Raw genomic sequence first — 17,874 nt, 5'->3', positions numbered from 1 at the left:
ACAATGGGACTTTTGTGACCCTGGACCACAAAACCATATGTAATTTTTACCATGACCATGTTTACATGCATTTAATAAAAAATATGTATGTATATACAGGTGCTGGTCATATAATTAGAAGAAGTTGATTTATTTCACTAATTCCATTCAAAAAGTGAAACTTGTATATTATGTTCATTCATTACACTTCGAATGATTTCATATTTCAAATGTTTATTTCTTATAATATTGATGATTATAACTGACAACTAAGGACAAGCCCAAATTCAGTATCTCAGGAAAAAAATTGTAATATTGTGAAAAGGTTCAATTTTGAAGATACCTGGTGCCACACACTAATCAGCTAATTAACTCAAAACACCTGCAAAGGCCTTTAAATGGTCTCTCAGTCTAATTCTGTAGGCTAGACAATCATGGGGAAGACTGCTGACTTGACACCTTGCACAAGGAGGGCAAGACACAAAAGGTCATTGCAAAAGAGGCTGGCTGTTCACAGAGCTCTGTGTCCAAGCACATTAACAGAGAGGCGAAGGGAAGGAAAAGATGTGGTAGAAAAAAAGTGGTAGAAAAAAGCAAAAAGTATAACTACACCCTGGAGAGGATTGTGAAACAAACCCATTCTTTTTTCAGTTATAATTATCAAAATTAAAAGAAATAAACATGTGAAATATATCAGTCTGTGTGTAATGAATGAATTTAATATACAGGTTTCACTTTTTGAATGGAATTAGTGAAATAAATCAACTTTTTGATGATATTTTAATTATATGACCAGCACCTTTATGTGAAATATTGCATTACTTTGATTGCTTATCAGCATACACAACCAAGCATTGGGTCAAAATGGGACTCAACACGATGAGTTCTAATTTAACCTATGATGGGTTTTAATTCATTGTTGAGCATGATGTGTTAATTTAACCCAATGACTGGGTTTGTCCCTTTTGGACCAAACGCTGGTTTGAAAATGACCCAGCATTTTTGTGTGTGTACAGAAATCAAGAAAAAGACTCAATGTTTTGTTAAAAACATTTATTGGTTTTCATTTTTTGTCGAGTTTTCCCATTTTTCTGTTTTTTGTTCACTTAAGCTTCTCACCCCAAATTTTTTCATCCCCTCCCATTTCCCCTGGTAGATCTGACTTCAACCAATCATCTCCATGTTCAAATTCTTCATTATTTAAATGATCCTGACAAAATGAAAAATCATGCACATACACCATGAAGATTAGACGCACTGGAAAGGGCGTGGCCAACTGGACAATTATATTTTGTTTCGAGTAATGCCATTGATAGCTAATGGAGTGCTTACGGACAGACTAGCTACAAGATTGCTCGTAAAAAAAAAATCGCGTTTTAACTTTGAGAGCAAACGTCAAATTAAAGGTCAGGTCACTTCATTTACATAATATTGCCATGTTTGTATTTAAAGGTATAGTTGTATTTCAAATAAAGGGTTGGTTGTGTGATTCTAGTTGGTTATAGAGGGTTACAGTGGTTCGATAACTAAAAGGACAACTGGAAATCAGCGTTATGATACGTTTAAGTTCATACATTCAAGCAATATTTACATGAATAAATAAAACCACAAATTATGTATACCTACAGTCTTTACACAAGACACGGTTGCTCAAAATACCAAAAAGACACTTAAAAAGAACTCCAAACAGCTAAAAGAAATTATGTTTAACTATTATGGTAGCAAATGATAAAAGCGATGAATGAACAGACATCTAGCGAACACAAAGCTGTGGCTCAGATTGCTTGCTTTCGAGTTGGTACACAAATCAGCTATGACTCAAGTTGCACAGTAAAGCCATTAGTACCAACATGTTGAACTATGGGAGGAAAAGACATTTGTGTAATGCAATAATAGATTGATTATTTCAAATAAAGTGTGTTAGCAAACAAGCACGAGAAGACAAAGATGATGGGTTGAAGTCAGAGATCGACGTGAGATAACTTAAAGGGACAGTGCCCTTTTAAACAAATGTACAAGCTTCCCAAATCGAACTGAACTCACAGAATCAATTCTATTGAGAGAGGACCTGTTTGCCATCGTGGAGTGCTCTTAAAAGGAGAGACATGTTGATGTTATCTGGAGGGATGCCTTGTCAAATCGCGTAGTATTATCTGACGGCGAAGGAGCAGGACTTTGTCGGTTCATTTCCTTTTTTCGATAAAGGCTTGTGTGAACATCTGATTTCAGGAAAGTAAAGTTCGAATGGTAGCTAAGGATATAGCATCTGTTTGTTCAAATAAAGGGTTTATTTACATACTAAGTCAAGCGCTATCTCTTCTGAACTAGCATTTAATAGTCATCATTTGTTTAAATTGAACTAGGTGATTACGTGTTATTGCACTCCTTGCTGTATTTTTGGACGATAACAGCCCTTTACCGCAAAGCACCATGCTACATCCATAGCTGCGACCCATTTACGAATTGTCATACGTCCTGAAAAATCCATGAAAATCTGTGTTTTGTGCATGCATAGCTAGTTAGCTTTGTGTTTTGGGTGTGAAGGATTAATATGACTAATTTAAATGTGATTTGATTAACAAAGGTCCTTTTTAGATGACATTTAAAAGTGTAGTGTCTCTTTAAATCCCTGTTTCTATGGTAGTCTAAGCTCCTCCCCTTCCTGTTATCACTCCGCTGGCACGGTCTCTCCCTCTTTAGCCTGATTTGGACCCAACCAGACCCATGAGTCCGTCCGTGCTCATGGACTTGGGGCGTTCGAGAGGAAGGCCGAGCGCTCTGCTCCACACCAGCTGAGCCAAAACGCCCAGCGCCCGGGACACGCCGAATAACACAGTGTAGTAGTTCATCTCAGTCATGCCATAATATTGCAAAAATAGACATGAGATGCGTTTTAGATATGATATCAATTGAGGACACCGTGAGGTTAGATACAGATTTATTAACTTATAATTCCAGTCTCTTACTTGCAAAAGGACTCCACTGTGAGCATCTACATTGGGCCAGGGGTTCTTGGCTTTGCCCTGCTCCAACAGCACATTGGGTACGATCTTGTAGAGCTGAGCGACCAGCTTGAACATGGGGTCGTTCGGGAGGTGCTTAAGGGCAAACTCACGCTGGCACGTGTAGCGAGGATCTGTTTTTCTCAATACAGCATGTCCATAGCCCGGCACCACCTGAGAAATGATATGGCCGTCAGCCTTTGGTCTGTTTGCATAAGTTGTTCGACTTAAAAGGGGTGCAAGCACTTACCCTGCCTGATTTAAGTGTGTTCCATATGTAGTCCCTCATTTTCTCGTCCGAAACCTCACCGCCAAGTTCCTTCTGCAGAGCTGTGAGCCACACCAGTACCTCCTGCAGGCCAAAGGATTTCAACACGGATTTCAATTAGTACCGTCAAATGAGTATTCATGATTAATCGCATACAAAATAAAAGTTAAGTATTTGTATTATATATAAATAAAAAAATAAATAAAAATAATTAGATAAATAAACAATTAGATACATAAATATATATAATATTAAGAAATTCTTAAAAATGTAAGAATTTATTTATAAATATATTTGAAGAGTTTCGTTGCAAAACGAGATAACTCTGTTTTTTTTATTTTTCAGAAATCTTGTTTTTTGGTTGTGCATTCCAATTAATATCAATTCAACTGCAGTTGGTTTGTTTTGATTTAAACCTTCATAACTTAAAAAATACAGCTAAGTAGCATCATAAAAAAAAATAATAACATGATAACATAATAATAAACATGTTTGACAAAAATGTTAAAAACGGATTTATCTCGTTTTGCAACGAAACTCTTCATTTACACATGTAAATATTTCTTAAATACATAAATAAATGTGTGTGTGTTGATATATACACAGATATTAATTAAACACAGAACACACACACGTTCATTTTGTAAGCAATACATTTTGATGAATCGTTTGACAGCTTTAAACTAAGGGTGACTTATAGTTAGTAAAAACCTACTTGTGTGTTTAGGAGTGAAGTGCATTTTTAAGGCCCAAACCTGATTGGCCAGTCCGTGCAGAGGTCCGGCCAGGCCGTTCATAGCAGCACTGAAGGAGAGGTAGGGGTCGGACAGAGCGCTGCCTACCAGATGACTGGTGTGTGCGCTGACGTTTCCACCCTCATGGTCACTAGATAGAAATGTGGGTTAGGTTTACTCATCTTGAGAAAGGTTATAGCAGGAAGACACTGATTAAACTAGATCACGCAGCCTTACTGTTACCGGTTTATCTGTTCAGTTGACTTTACTTGAGCGGGCTGCCCAGGTATATTAACAAGCGCCCAAGTATATCTGCCATCAAATTTTGTCTTTTGTTCTTCTGTGATAATGACACTCTTTAATAATGAAATTTTGTGTGCGAGCACGTCGTGTCTCTCCCAATTAGTACGCAAAGCTGTAATATAAAGTCACTGGTCACCTGGACAGCAAGTAGTTTTTGAATCTGAAATAATGAGTGGATTAAAGGCGGAGTCCATAATGTTTTAAAGCCAATGTTGATATTTGAAATCACCTAAACAAACACGCCCCTACCCCAATAGAATCTGGACCTTCTGTTGATAGACCCGCCCCACACATACGCAACCCGGCAAGTATGTCGGTTAGTAGACACGCTTCTTACTGCTGATTGGCTATAAGTGTGTTTTGGTAGTCGGCCCGTCTCCTTTTCCAAAGGGTTTTTCAAACATCGTAGACTCCGCCTTTAAGCTTTTTTTAATTGGCAAGAGAGAAATAGAAAGAGAGAATATTGATTTTTATGCTGAGTTTACACCAACCGCGTTTCAGGCGTCAAAATTGCGTCTACCGATTGTGGTTTGCCGCTTGAACAATTTGGATGCATTCGCGCGTGTAGAGTGGAGTAGACGCGCAGAAAAAGCAAGCATTTGACACGCGTCAGAGGCAAACTCCGCTTCTTGTGGGAGGGGCAAGTGCGGTTGTCTTTTTGAAAGATGACTTTTGTTGATTGTGAATTTATAAAGAGAGTTACCTGTTTGTATTTGTTAACCTTACTATAGGGGAAAATAAACGGCGCGGGTCGATAAATGTCACGTGACTCAAAAGTGAAGTGTGTATTACAACTTACCAGGTTGCCCAAAGTCCTCACTGACACTCTTCCAGGGTGAGGTCCTTTTTATTCCTGTCTCTATAGAAATAAGAACTTGTGTCGTATAGCTCCGTCCGGGTGACTGCTCAAGGACAATATCAAGCGTTGGTTGAATGAGTGACTCCAGGCGTGGCTGCCACCACAGCAGCAAGCTGGCTTCTGATTGGCTAACGCGGCGCGAAATTCCGCCAAAGTTCAAATTTTTCAACTCGGGCGTCAGCCACAAATTCGCGCGAACCACAAAATGCTCAAAAAGCACCACTCGCACGTACCGCGCACAACGCTCAATTCGCGCTGTGGGACCTCCTGACGCGCGTCAACGCGTCTTCACATTGCCTTAACATTGAAATCACTCGCGCTTCACGCCTCTACCGCGGTTGGTGTAAACGCAGCATTAGAGGCCGTTTACACTTGATATTAAGTGGTGTTTTCGTCGAAAAGATCACAAGTGGACGACGTTAATGCCAGGTGTAAACGGTGTTCAAAACGTTTTTGAGCTTGTCCACTTTCGACCACTTTCAACCACATTCAGAGGTAGTCGAAAACCCTTTCGAACAGCCACAGAGACCACCTTCTCTCCGCCTATTTATCTTATCTGAGGTACTGAGCACAATGTTTTGTATCTTTTTTGACTTATGGCGCGGACACAAAGTGTACAGTGTATCTTCAGGCTTTCATTGATAAAACTAAAGTGGCTGATCTCCGCTTCTTTCATTAGTTTCATTTTGCGAGCGTGTGAAAGTTGCACGATTTTATTTCATCGAAATATCAAAGAAAGCTCTTATATAAACACGCACAAAACACTGTGCAGCATGTTTACTTACAACACAAGCAGCGGACCCCGACATAATATTAGTTTGCGTCCTTTCAACTCCCGTGTTTAAATGACAGCAGAGAGACATGCCCACCGTCTCCTCTCAGTAATTAGGACAGAAGTGGTCGAAAGTGGACAACAGAGACGAATTTAAAGGCGGAGTCCACGATGTTTGAAAAACGCTTTGGAAAAGGAGACGGGCCAACTACCAAAACACACTTATAGCCAATCAGCAGTAAGGAGCGTGTCTACTAACCGACATCCTTGCCGGGTTGCGTATGTGTGGGGCGGTTCTATCAACAAAAGGTCCAGATTCTATTGGGGTAGGGGCGTGTTTGTTTAGGTGATTTCAAATATCAACATTGGCTTTCAAACATCATGGACTCCGCCTTTAAATACCAGGTGTAAACAGAATGTGTCTCTCTTGTCCACTTGTGATCCAATCAACGAAAACACAACTTAATACAAAGTGTAAACAGACATTTCTGAATCGATTCACAAATTTCAGCAATGTATTTTTTAAAAGTTAGTTTACAAAATAATAACGTGACATTATCGGGACCAAAAGGTGTAAGTCTACTGCATGAGCGGTACAGCACATGGACAGTTTAGACAACTAGTTGAAAAGCGAGCTAAATTACTTCACTAATGTAGTTTTTCTTGAGGGTTAAATGCAAAACATTTTTTAACTCTTCAGTAATCACCCTCGAGTTGTTTTCGAACAAGGTTAAAAATCCACCCTCACCTGCCTGGAAGCATTTAGTCTACAAACAAAGTGAGTTTGTCGGTCATCACTGTGAATAGTGAGATACAGCCTCATCAGTTCTGTGAACTCTGAATCGGTGTAGCCCAGCATGTTGGTGAAGTTATGTGACCAGTCCAAGTTGGAGTCGATGGCGCCGATGCTGCTGCCCTCACGATACAGGTTACGGTAGATCTTAGCCGCCACGCAGGGAAGCTTGGCGATCAAATCCATCGAATCCTCGTACACAAACTCCCAGAGAAGTGATGGAAAGAAGAATTGTGTATCATACAAATAATTATCCTATATTTGGATAGGCCTCCTGTGGCCAACTCACCTCCCAGTACTTGGCCTTGTTGACTCCTTCAGAGTAAGCCCGAGCGAAACTGCTCTCGCTGTTCAGAGCTGTGATGGCAGCGCTAAACTGAGACATGGGGTGCAGGTTGGTGGGGAAATTATCCAGCATGGTGACCACATGGGAGGGAAGAGCGGCACGCTTGGCCCATTCTTTAGACACCCAATTTACCTAAGGAAATGAATGACAAGACAACAGGGTTTGTGGCCTTACAATATGATACATGGGTCATGATACAATAAATCGCTACGCTACATATTGAGGTATATTGCAATACATGCAAAGACATTAATGAATATGAATGGATTCCTTCTCACCTGCTCTTCGGTAGGCACCTGTCCTGTGATCAACAGCCAGAAAAGACCCTCTGGTAGCGGCTCCTCTCCACCAGGAGCTTTGGGCAACAGCTGCTGACATTCTGGAATGCTGTAACCCCGGAAACGGATTCCCTACGGATAAAATTAACACAGGGAGTGCATGAGTGAGTCGGTATGTTTAAATAAAGTTAACTTTCAGTTTAAATAAAGTTAACTTTCAGAAGTGTTTAAATAAAGTTACAGATAGTGTAGTATGACGCAAGGGTTCAGAGGTTAAGTATTGACTAAATGTATATTTATCCACTTTCTATTTTTAGTTGGAAGCAACACACTGTACTATGTGCAAATAAAAAGCTTTATCACTGATGGTACAGTTTTAAAGTCTAGTTTCACATGCACATTGATGGGTAAAATAATTTTAGGGTTTTAGATGGTTTTAGCTATTAATAGCACATGGCTTTGACGTTACCTACTAAAAGTACATTTGTAGGTATATTAAACCATCACACATAACCCAGTTTATTCTGAAAAGTGCAACACCTATCAGAAGCAAGGCTGTCATGATATCAGACTTTCACTACACGTTATCCTGGACAAAATGGGAGAACCCACTATAACAATACTATTGCAGTATCTATTGCCATGGGTTTTAGGTAAGGGATATGTATAGGCAGCAGTTTGTTATCACAGAAATAAGCCTCAATGCAAAGCAAAGGGTCTTCTATCACACTGAAGGGGTTTATTACACGGCTATGTACCTCATAAGTACAGTAAGGAACATTAAATATTGATGAAATATTTTATTTGCTCATTTTTAACGAATGCAGACCTTCCGTGAGGAAAACACGTTTACTTTCGGTTTTAAGATAAGATAAGATGTTCAAATGTCACGAACATGCTATTTGGTTTAATCATTTGTAAATATAATGTCATATCTGTTATTAAAAGACTATCAAAATGATTTCCAGCCGTGTGTTATTAGTTTCAGGTGAACTCGAAATCAGAATCAACCATTTAAGAGTGCCATGTAATAGGAGTAAACAATGCAATTAGTAAAATTTACTATTAGTATTGTTGTTTATTTGGCTTTTTTGGCAAGTGTGGGGGGCAGTAGTGTTGGGCGATATAGGTGGGGGGATATATTATTCGATATATTATTTATTTGATATTATATATATATATATATAAAATTTAATTTTTACCCAAAATTACTTGCGTGCCAGGGAGTGGGAACAACTCACTCACTGGTTTTAAACCCCAGAGCGCATAACAAACTCTCTCGTGCGAGGTTGTGTCATTTACTACACAGATCCATAGACCCAGTTTACGCTACATGGTTATTTTGAGAGATTTCCCTTTCGTTTGCGCATTTTGGTTAACTCGCAAACTGAGAATTTGCCTCTGAAACCGATTCTTTCTAAAAACTCCGACCAGAGTGGAGATTTTGTAAATCTTTGTTTGCACGTTTGTAGTAAACTGAGACAAAAGGGTGTTTAGGCAGCAAACGTCACAGTATACCACATACGCAAAAAGTGTGACCTTGTTCAAAAGAGGAAGTGATTCATTGCTGTTGTTGCCATTATCGGGATTCTGATTGGTTTACATGGGCTTGAGCTTCTCGTTACACCACCACCTACAGGTTTGGCATGCTCTTGACAGCATATATACACTGGTATTTGTAAATGAACACTTTTCTGAAAACTGAAATGTATGCACAATGTTTGAAACCGGAGAGGCTGAAATGTCAGTTTATGAAAACTAGTAAACGTAGCAGTAGTTTACTGTCAATCTGGGCAATTTTGCATTAATTATCATGGACGCATCGCTTGCGATATGTATGCGATATGGCCCCGCTTGTCAGTGAACTATGTCTCGGTGAAGTAAATACTGCTCCATCTGAAAGTCCAGGTAATGGCGATTTACTACTAATCACGGAACAGGCATTTTCTATGCAATTAAGCGCACAGCCCTATTACAGGCTCTCTCATGTAAGAAAAATGATGCAATGCGCATTGGGGTTGCCCTTATAATGGGTCAAAAAAAAATTTTTTTAATGTTCAACTCTCACCCCCTAAACGTGTTCGGATATAAATAAAAACACACTGTGCAAAATTTTGAATTGTTCCTACAATAGATTCTAGAGGTTCCTCAAAATTTGAATATTTCCGAAATCACATATTTTTTGCAAAAACTACCATTTAAAAACGCACAACACACATAAAACTTGCTTCTTGGATGGTTACTTTGTTCCAGTTATTTCAGTCTCTTCTGATCCGAGTAACCATAGCGGACTTGCTTCGTGTTGCTTCAGCCATTAGCCTCTTTCACACAGTAATTCTGGTAAATTACCATGAATTTACCAGAATTAATTTACCAGTAAATACAAAAATGTGCTGTTCACACACGCAGTGGCGTTCCGTTATTTTACCAGTAAGACATCATTCACACATCAGTATCAAAATACCGGTAAATTCGTTGAGAAAGCGGAAATACCTGTAGCACGCGGCGAGCTCAGTGTTGTATTTGTAAACAATCCACGTCGTTCATATCCACGGTCCGTATTTTGCTGTTTTCACGTCTGTGGTAAACAGTCGCGAAGTTGCTCATGACCAAACAACATTGAACGAGACGACGTCAAACCGAAAATGCGTTTTCAACAACACTACTGTTTGCACGTTAGGCTTCACAGAGGGCGTGCTAAGGACGTCGGCAATTCGGCGGTAAGCTGTTTTAAACAACTTTGGTGAAGAAATGTGGACGTAAACTTCAGGTGTGCTCAACTTTCAAGCAGCATGTGTGTGGAAACGTCCGTAAACAGTGCGGGGGTAAACGCGTCATCTGTATTAAAACGCTATGATTGGCCCGAAGCTGTCAGCACGGTCTGACGTCGTCCGTTCTAAATGCCGGTAATCCTATAATTTTCGTTCACACATAGCGCTTACCGGTAAATTATTGGTAATCTTACAACCTGTCTTACTGGTAAATTGGGAGCACTGATTTACCGGAAAGGTTCTGTTCACACATGATCTGTTAACTGCAATTTACCAGTAAATTACCAGTAAAGACTGTATGTGTGAAAGGGACTATTGTCTCAGTGTATATGCTTAATTCAAATTGAAACTTTCTTGCTTTGAAAGACATATCACAACTAAAACAGGAGTTTTAATTGCATGGAGCATGGTAAAATTGGTGCCATAAGTATATATTTAACAATTATACATGCTAGCACAAAGTATCACATAATAAACAAATGTGTTAAACTTCAACAGTCTTGAGCAACCTATAGACGGTTTCATCGGATGCACGTGATACACGTCTGGATCCGAACCTTACTTCCGGTTTCGTTTTTTTTAATGGTCAGACTAGTTGCTAAACTGATCTCTTAAACAAATGCTTCGTTGAAAATAACAAATGTTTTGGTTTCCTAGGTAATCTGTGCGTTGTTTTTTTGCTGGTTATATAAATAAACTATGTTTAAAGAACGTTGTTGTTATTTATTCTTAGCGGAGTTTACCGGAAGTTACATGAGGACCGCGACAGCCGCTTGTTTATGTTGTTACTGCCGAAACAGTCTATAAATATGAATTAATATTTAAAAAAATTGCCCAATGTTTTTATTTATTTATTCAAACATATTGGTGGGGTGAGAGCATGATTTTTTAAAAGTTGAAAAATAAGGACCACCCTAATGCGCATTGGTGTCGCAAGTGCATGTTATTATGCGGGAATGTTAATGTGAAACTGTAGTAGATAGTATCGTCTCAACCCTAGGGGGCAAAGTGAGTTTGTAACCATTGTGGCTGTTAAGGCTACATGAGTGCTGAATTATTTACGATTAAGATCATGTGTAAAATTAACAATTTTAATAATCATGGTTTTTAATAATATGGTTATCGACAATACAAAACTAGTGAGAAACTGAGCATGTTAGTGATGTGCACTCACCTCATCGGGGTCGAGCACAGAGGTCTCGTACACCAAACCCTTCATCCCTCTCATTCCTCCATAAACCTGTTTGACACAAAAGCACACAAACATTATTGGGATACCTCTATTAACACACATTTCTAAGCCCGAATTAATCTCATTTTTCTGACTTCTCCATTATGTGTCAGCTGATGTTATGCATCTGCAGTATGTAATAACTGGCAGTAAGACAAAACCTAAATGACTCTGCTGAAAATGTAGCAACATTGACCACACCACAGCCTGAGGGTCATTGAAAATAACAGCCGTCCAATCAAGAGGGCTAAGTAACAATGGCGCTGTATATATGACGGTTTGCAGGACTAGTCAGGCATGTTAGGCAACACTCGCTGAACTGATGTCATAACTCTCATACAAAAGATGACCTTTGTTGCAGTCCTAAATGGCTAAATGCACTCCTAGTATTGTCTAGCATGCAAGTTATAAGGTATGAGAACGAAAGACAAGTATATATTCACTCTTAAAACAGGTGCATTATTGTATTGACCAATCAGCATCCAGGACCTAAACAAGTCAAAGATTTAGAGGAACTTTGTGTGTTGGGAATCTTTCACTCACCATGTCCACTGTGATCTGACCGATTGTGGTTTTGCCATGCTGCTGTCTGAAGTTCTTGATCCTGCTCTGTTCTTTGGGGATGAGGTCTGCCAGGACGTCTTTCAAATTCGTGAGAGATCAAAGATGATAAGGTCAGGTTTCCCAATGTCTTTAGTAGACTGGACACCATATGGTTTTCAATTATGTACAAACACAAAGACCTGGTTTTACAGACAAGGCTTAGCTAAAGCCAGGACCAGGCCTTAGATCTTAAATGAAGATGTTAAAGCATCTTTTACAAACAAGCCTTAGAAAAAGACGTTACTGGTGTGCATCTTGAGACAAATGGTGATGCATATTTTCAGAAGTTATTTTCTTTAGAGACACTCCAAACATGTGTTTAAGTCTAGGTTTAGCCTTAAGCCTTGTCTGTGAAACTGGGGGAAAGTGCTTTTTTAAAGTCTGTAAAAAATGATGTGAACCAAAGCCAGAGTTGTGATCTAATCTTTAATGTAATTAAAACCTTAAATGTGCAACTCATACCGTGGATCCGCTGACATTTCTGGCTGCAACGAGGACGCATGCGGCATTCTGGAAGAGAAAACAAGAAATAAAGACATATGAATGATGCAGTAAAGGTCAACTACAATACATTGTTCATTATTATAATAATCGAGGCAAACAAAAAGAAAACAGACACTTTGCTGACATTTGCGGGCAGGTGACGCTCGCACAATGCAAAGTGTGATGGATGCCAGGCAACACCTCGCTCGCATGGGTTTAAATTATAATCAACTTTCACTGTAATAATTAAAACACTTTATTCTGGCTCTTAAGTGACAGGGCTATATGGTAACTTTGGTTTTACTTCCCGTCAACACTGTAATGGATCAATGGCCAGAATGTGCTTATTCACTGTAGGACCACATCTACCTCAATGCATTTATCCATCAAAACACTGCTACTTCATCCGTCAGCAAATTATTTTTTTAGCCCTAACCTATTAAATCAAATAAATTAAATAAAATAAGGGACAGATGGAGTACTCTGAGGATAAGTGTCTAGATTGAGTTAATAATGAATTGAATTTACTGATCACCGAACCTTTGTGTTGTGGGCTTGTGGCTCTAGATCTACAAAGAAGATGAAGTGTGTAATTTCTGCAAACAGGTTTCCCAAACCTACGCTGATTGTTTCAACAATACTACAGAAACAAAGCATTGTTACTTGTTTGAGAAATCAACCTAACGGTACATTCACACGTGGCGAAAGCGTTAACGCTTCTCATTGGCTTTTAATGGGTGATGATGTCATACATTGCCGAACTGAATTGTGGATCCACCAACGTTGTGTCACTGCCATTGCTCGCGACAGAATTTGAAAATTTCTCAACTTTAAGCGCCAACGCATGCGTCAACCAAATCAGATCACCAGTCAATTACGTTTATGCAAGACCGGAGCATGTGTTGCAGCCACTGTGATTGGCTGTTGGCCACGCGTTAGCACTTTCGCCCCGTGTGAATGTACCGTAATGCAGCTGTTTGCAGAAATATTTTTACATTGACTGAATTTACAATAAATAAATCTTTGCATATATCTCTAAATAGCTGACAAAAGCTTTACTACATATGCAAGACATTACCAGTAGATCTCGCAATGATATTTCACGTGCAGAATCAGGAGAATCAATTCAGCTGTGTCAGATGCATAAATCATAATGTTGATTTCATTACAAAATGCTTATGGGAGGGCACAGAAGTCCAGTCCTTTCTTTCACGGAGACACAAGCTCTACCTCTCTATATATAGCACTGAGGATTAAGATCTGACTGACGTACAGCCAGGACAAAATGATTTATCAGCATGGACGTAAAGATGAACGCTAGTAGGGAGGTGAAAAGGTGGCTTGGATTTTGGGTACTGTTTAATGAAATCTATGATTATTAAATACTATGGAAAACAGTGGGTACCGTTAACTGTGCGTTTACCCTCATTTATTAAAATATCAAGCTGTTCTTGTGGTACTACAAGCTGTTAAGCTCTCCAAACATAAGGCAATCTTCTTATATTAAAAAATAAAAAACATGACGCAACAAAACCAATCATGGCTTCTTTCCATCGGAAGAAACAATCTAATTGGAAAACCGAGCTGGATTATGCATAAAATGTGTTCAAGGGTTTGCACCAGCACCTCCTGTCCGATGGTCTCCAACACCAGACGGCCATGTCACTCTTCCCGTTAGGTTAACATGACAGTCGGCCTTCACAACATACACGCCTCTTAAAACATACGGTAGCTATTTGACCTAGCCATTAGAAAAACTCATAAAAAACTACATTATGCCTGGGAAATCTGTTATCGTTGTAGATAAGTAACTGCAAGCAGATTGTCCTTTATTCCCCGTTCACGGCCGTGTAATCTGTGATAAAGGTGAAGCTAAAGACAGCTGTTAGCTTGACCCTAGCATGCATGTCAAAGAAAGTGATACAGAAATACAGGTGACGAATGCTTTCAGAGAGGTCAACGCTTTACAAAACCTAAAGTTTTCATTTTTTAAATTGGACATTTCAGAAGACTATAAGATGTTAAATAAATCTTTGGTGTCCCCAGAGTACACATGTGTAGTTTTAGCTCAAAATATCACATAGATAATTTATTATAGCATGTTAAAATTGTCATTTTGTAGGTGTGAGCAAAAATGTGCCGTTTTGGGTGTATCCTTTAACATGCAAATGAGCTGATCTCTGGACTAAATTGTAGTGGCGTGGTTGAATAGTGCAGATTAAGGGGTGGTATTATAATTATCCCTTTCTGACATCACCAGATGACATTGCCAAATTTTAATGACCCATTTTTTCACATGCTTGTGGAGAATGGTTTACCAAAACTAAGTTACTGGGTTGATCTTGTTCACATTTTCTAGGTTGATAAAAGCACTGGGTAACCAATTTTAGCACTTAAACATGGATAAAATCAAATTTTCATGGTAAGTCCCCTTTAAGGCTTTAGTATTGACAAGAAGGTCAGAAAAAAGACAGGTGTTTGCAATGGGTGCCAAGGGAAAGCATTGCATTGTTGTTGCTAGATGTACAAATTAGTTGTTAGTATGCAATGCAGAGGCTAAACTTTATAAACTGCTGGTTGGTTGTTGGTTACTTACTGTTGTAAGTCAAAAGAGCCCATGAAAACAGCATCAAGGCAACACTCCTATCACAAAGGCTACAGAGAATTGTCAGCGGTCCCTTTTACAGGCTACTGGCCAATTGGTATTACCTTACACTTCTCTATAACCTTTGACTTATTTCTGCCCATGTCTACTTAAAAATGAACTCCAGTTCTACGAAGGGGAGACACAAGGGTTGGAGAGTTATCAGGGGTCACTTAAAAAAGCATTCAGATGGATTCTTAAGCCTGGGGTATAGTCAGGTTTTTACGTGTACATGAACGTACGCGCAAGGTCAAACGCACATCTTTGTTAAGTATAGTTTATTTGACTCATATTTGTACACAGGCGTTCGACACATGCACATTGCAACTAAATGCAATGCATCTCTTAGGCTACATACTACATTGTCTTGTACGCGCATGTGCAACATACCCAAACAATGTTTCAAAAAATCCTGCCATTCATGTAAAGTATTGCGCACACTCCTCTGATGCCGAAAATTTTGTCACACGCACTGTACAGAGACCCATAAAAGTGCGCATATGCATAAAAGTGAACCATACTACTTCGGCCTTTAGACAGATTTAAGGCCAGCTTAAGAGACAAAAGGGTTCTTCGTGTCGAGTTTTTTCTTTTAGAAAAGAAAGTACCTAATGGACAATGTGCTGATAATTTCTAAAGGACCTCTGTGAAACATGTTTTTCAATCCTCTTAAAGCAGATGACAGGAAGACAGCCGTGTCAGACAGGTCAGGCACGCGTGAGAGGTTTTCTGACATTAAGTGTCTGCTTTGAATGCTTTATCGAAAAATACACCGGGAAAAGATGGTGCATCCACCAACGCACTGTAAAATCAAAGTAAATTAATGTAAATTCCTGTTACTAAATCGGTGGAGCATTGCATTAGCAGCACAAAAGGTCATGGGGTCGAACTTCAAGGCATGCACATACTGATAAAATGTATCGTTCTGGATGAAAGAATCTGTCAAATGCATAAATCTAGCTGTAATGTATAAAATAGGAAGGAAGAAAAACTAATTATGGAAATGCATCCTGTTCACACTATGAACTCCAAACAGCAGATTACACAACTGCAAAAATACCAAGAAACTGTCCATAGTGTACAAAGGTCATATAAGGTTGTGAATGAAGCATTAACTCAGTATCACGAGAGCACAGTAACCTAAATTATGATACAGTCATCCAGACAGTGTGGCAATGGCTTTATCTTTGTAGCAACAACAATTATGACCGAGTAGTCTCATATGTAGACCAATAAAAAGCATATGGATCAGGAGCAGGTCATGTGTGCCCTATGATACTTTTAAACAGCCTGTAATGTCTTCATTGCTTATCAAACCATCAGTCGCACTTCTAAAGGCAACTATGGAAATAACACAAATCTCTTCCTGATACAGATTTAATCACCATCAATGAAGTAACTAATGCATCTCTGCACATTTTGCAACTTACAGACTTTCCCAAAAGGATAAGTCTTGCCTTTTAATGTTAATATTTAGGTTTATTTCAATTGTACAAAACTCGTTTTGTGTAATGTGAATCTTGAAACAACATGATCTGCCTCTTTGCATTGTAAATTTCTAAGTCTGATCAGTCACTACAAACAATGAATGGTAACCATGAAGGTCAAGTCAGCCATAAACAACAACAGATCTGTCAAACTATAGGCGAGGTGACCTTTACAGATTAGGTGGAGATCACAGTTGTCAATCTGGTTTTAATTATTTAGTAACATAAAAAAACGAGGATATACCGTAGGACATACTAACTAGTCCTTAAACTGTCCAACTTAATTCAAGAGTAGATCTGACATGATTGCAAGACCAAGAATTATAACACCAAACTGTGCCTTAACCATGTGTCCATAATTTAATTAAACAGTATGATAGACACCTTTCTAGTGTTAAAGCTAAGCTTATACAAAGCTTCTTGTTATCTGTGACTTAAACTTGACGTGCTGTCTATCTAGACATCATTTCTGGGTGAAAAGTATTCAGTAACCGCCGCAACATTTTTGGATGTCGTTAGCGCGTTTAAACGTCTACATGAAGAAACGCGCCGGTGATGACAGTGTTGTCCAGCTAACGTAGACAACTCTCTAGGTTTGTGACAGATCAATTTACGTACAAAGACACTTACAGGGACAAGGCAAAGACGAATAACATTCACCATGCATAAATGTACCAAACAACTGTTAAATACGGTGTATGAAGTTAATTTTGTATTTAAAGGCTCTGACTTTCTGTCAGTGTGATAAAACTATGCTAAGCTAAGCTAACCGGTGAGCAGCTTGCCTCTTGAAACACTGTAATGAAAATAAAACGTTCTTACCTTTGAACTGAGGAGCCTCGGGGCTAGTCTGCTGATAGAGAGGAAGGACATGATTCTTGTACACGTGTGTAAATATTACAAGTAATTTTTAATCGACCCCTGCTTGAAGGTGCCCCTCTCGTTACCGCTCTCGCAGTGAAGGTTGAAACAGGACTCGGGCCTGTTGTAGGCGCGGCTTGGATCGTCGAGGGCCTGTTGAGAATGGAACGGCGAGGAGAAATGTGATTGGTTGAAAACTTGTGTCACGGATTTGATTGGTAACTACTATCATCGCGTTTTTATTTGATTGGCTAAAGAAATTCCAATGCATACATTATTCAGACGCTTGGCGTTTGTAGGTGTTATTTAAACTGCCTGTTTAAAATTCGATGTCCAGTGAATTTTTACTTGTATAATATAATTAAGTATTATTTCCAGAGATGGACACTACTTGAGTATTTTAGTTACATTTTCCAAGCATCTGTGCTTTATCAGAGTGTTTGTCTTGGGAAAAAGTTTA

At 39.0% G+C, this 17,874-nt stretch overlaps 1 protein-coding gene across 1 annotated transcript; it reads right to left on the bottom strand.

The window, feature by feature from the left end:
- Positions 1–1,017: 1,017 nt before the first annotated feature.
- cs (citrate synthase) lies at positions 1,018–17,544 on the bottom strand. Its single transcript, XM_073875464.1, has 11 exons — positions 17,376–17,544; positions 12,406–12,449; positions 11,880–11,991; positions 11,280–11,345; positions 7,335–7,466; positions 7,000–7,188; positions 6,717–6,914; positions 4,005–4,136; positions 3,232–3,333; positions 2,954–3,155; positions 1,018–2,854 (listed from the first exon to the last, which is right to left on the bottom strand). The coding sequence occupies exons 1-11, from the start codon at positions 17,424–17,426 to the stop codon at positions 2,676–2,678; spliced, it is 1,407 nt and encodes a 468-aa protein (XP_073731565.1). The 5' UTR covers positions 17,427–17,544; the 3' UTR covers positions 1,018–2,675.
- Positions 17,545–17,874: the final 330 nt, after the last annotated feature.

The sequence above is a fragment of the Misgurnus anguillicaudatus genome, chromosome 13 (genome assembly GCF_027580225.2).
Source record: "Misgurnus anguillicaudatus chromosome 13, ASM2758022v2, whole genome shotgun sequence".
NCBI classification, from domain to species: Eukaryota; Metazoa; Chordata; class Actinopteri; order Cypriniformes; family Cobitidae; genus Misgurnus; species Misgurnus anguillicaudatus.
This window is presented reverse-complemented; position numbering and strand designations above follow the sequence as displayed.

Excerpts from the sequence above, each read along its gene's own strand:
- cs (XM_073875464.1), bottom strand. The coding sequence starts at position 17,426 with ATGTCCTTCCTCTCTATCAGCAGACTAGCCCCGAGGCTCCTCAGTTCA. Across the intron at positions 6,915-6,999 it reads ACAAGGCCAAGTACTGGGAG|TTTGTGTACGAGGATTCGAT; the intron begins GTGAGTTGGCCA and ends CTTCTCTGGGAG. Across the intron at positions 2,855-2,953 it reads AGATGCTCACAGTGGAGTCC|TTTTGCAATATTATGGCATG; the intron begins TTTTGCAAGTAA and ends TCTCATGTCTAT.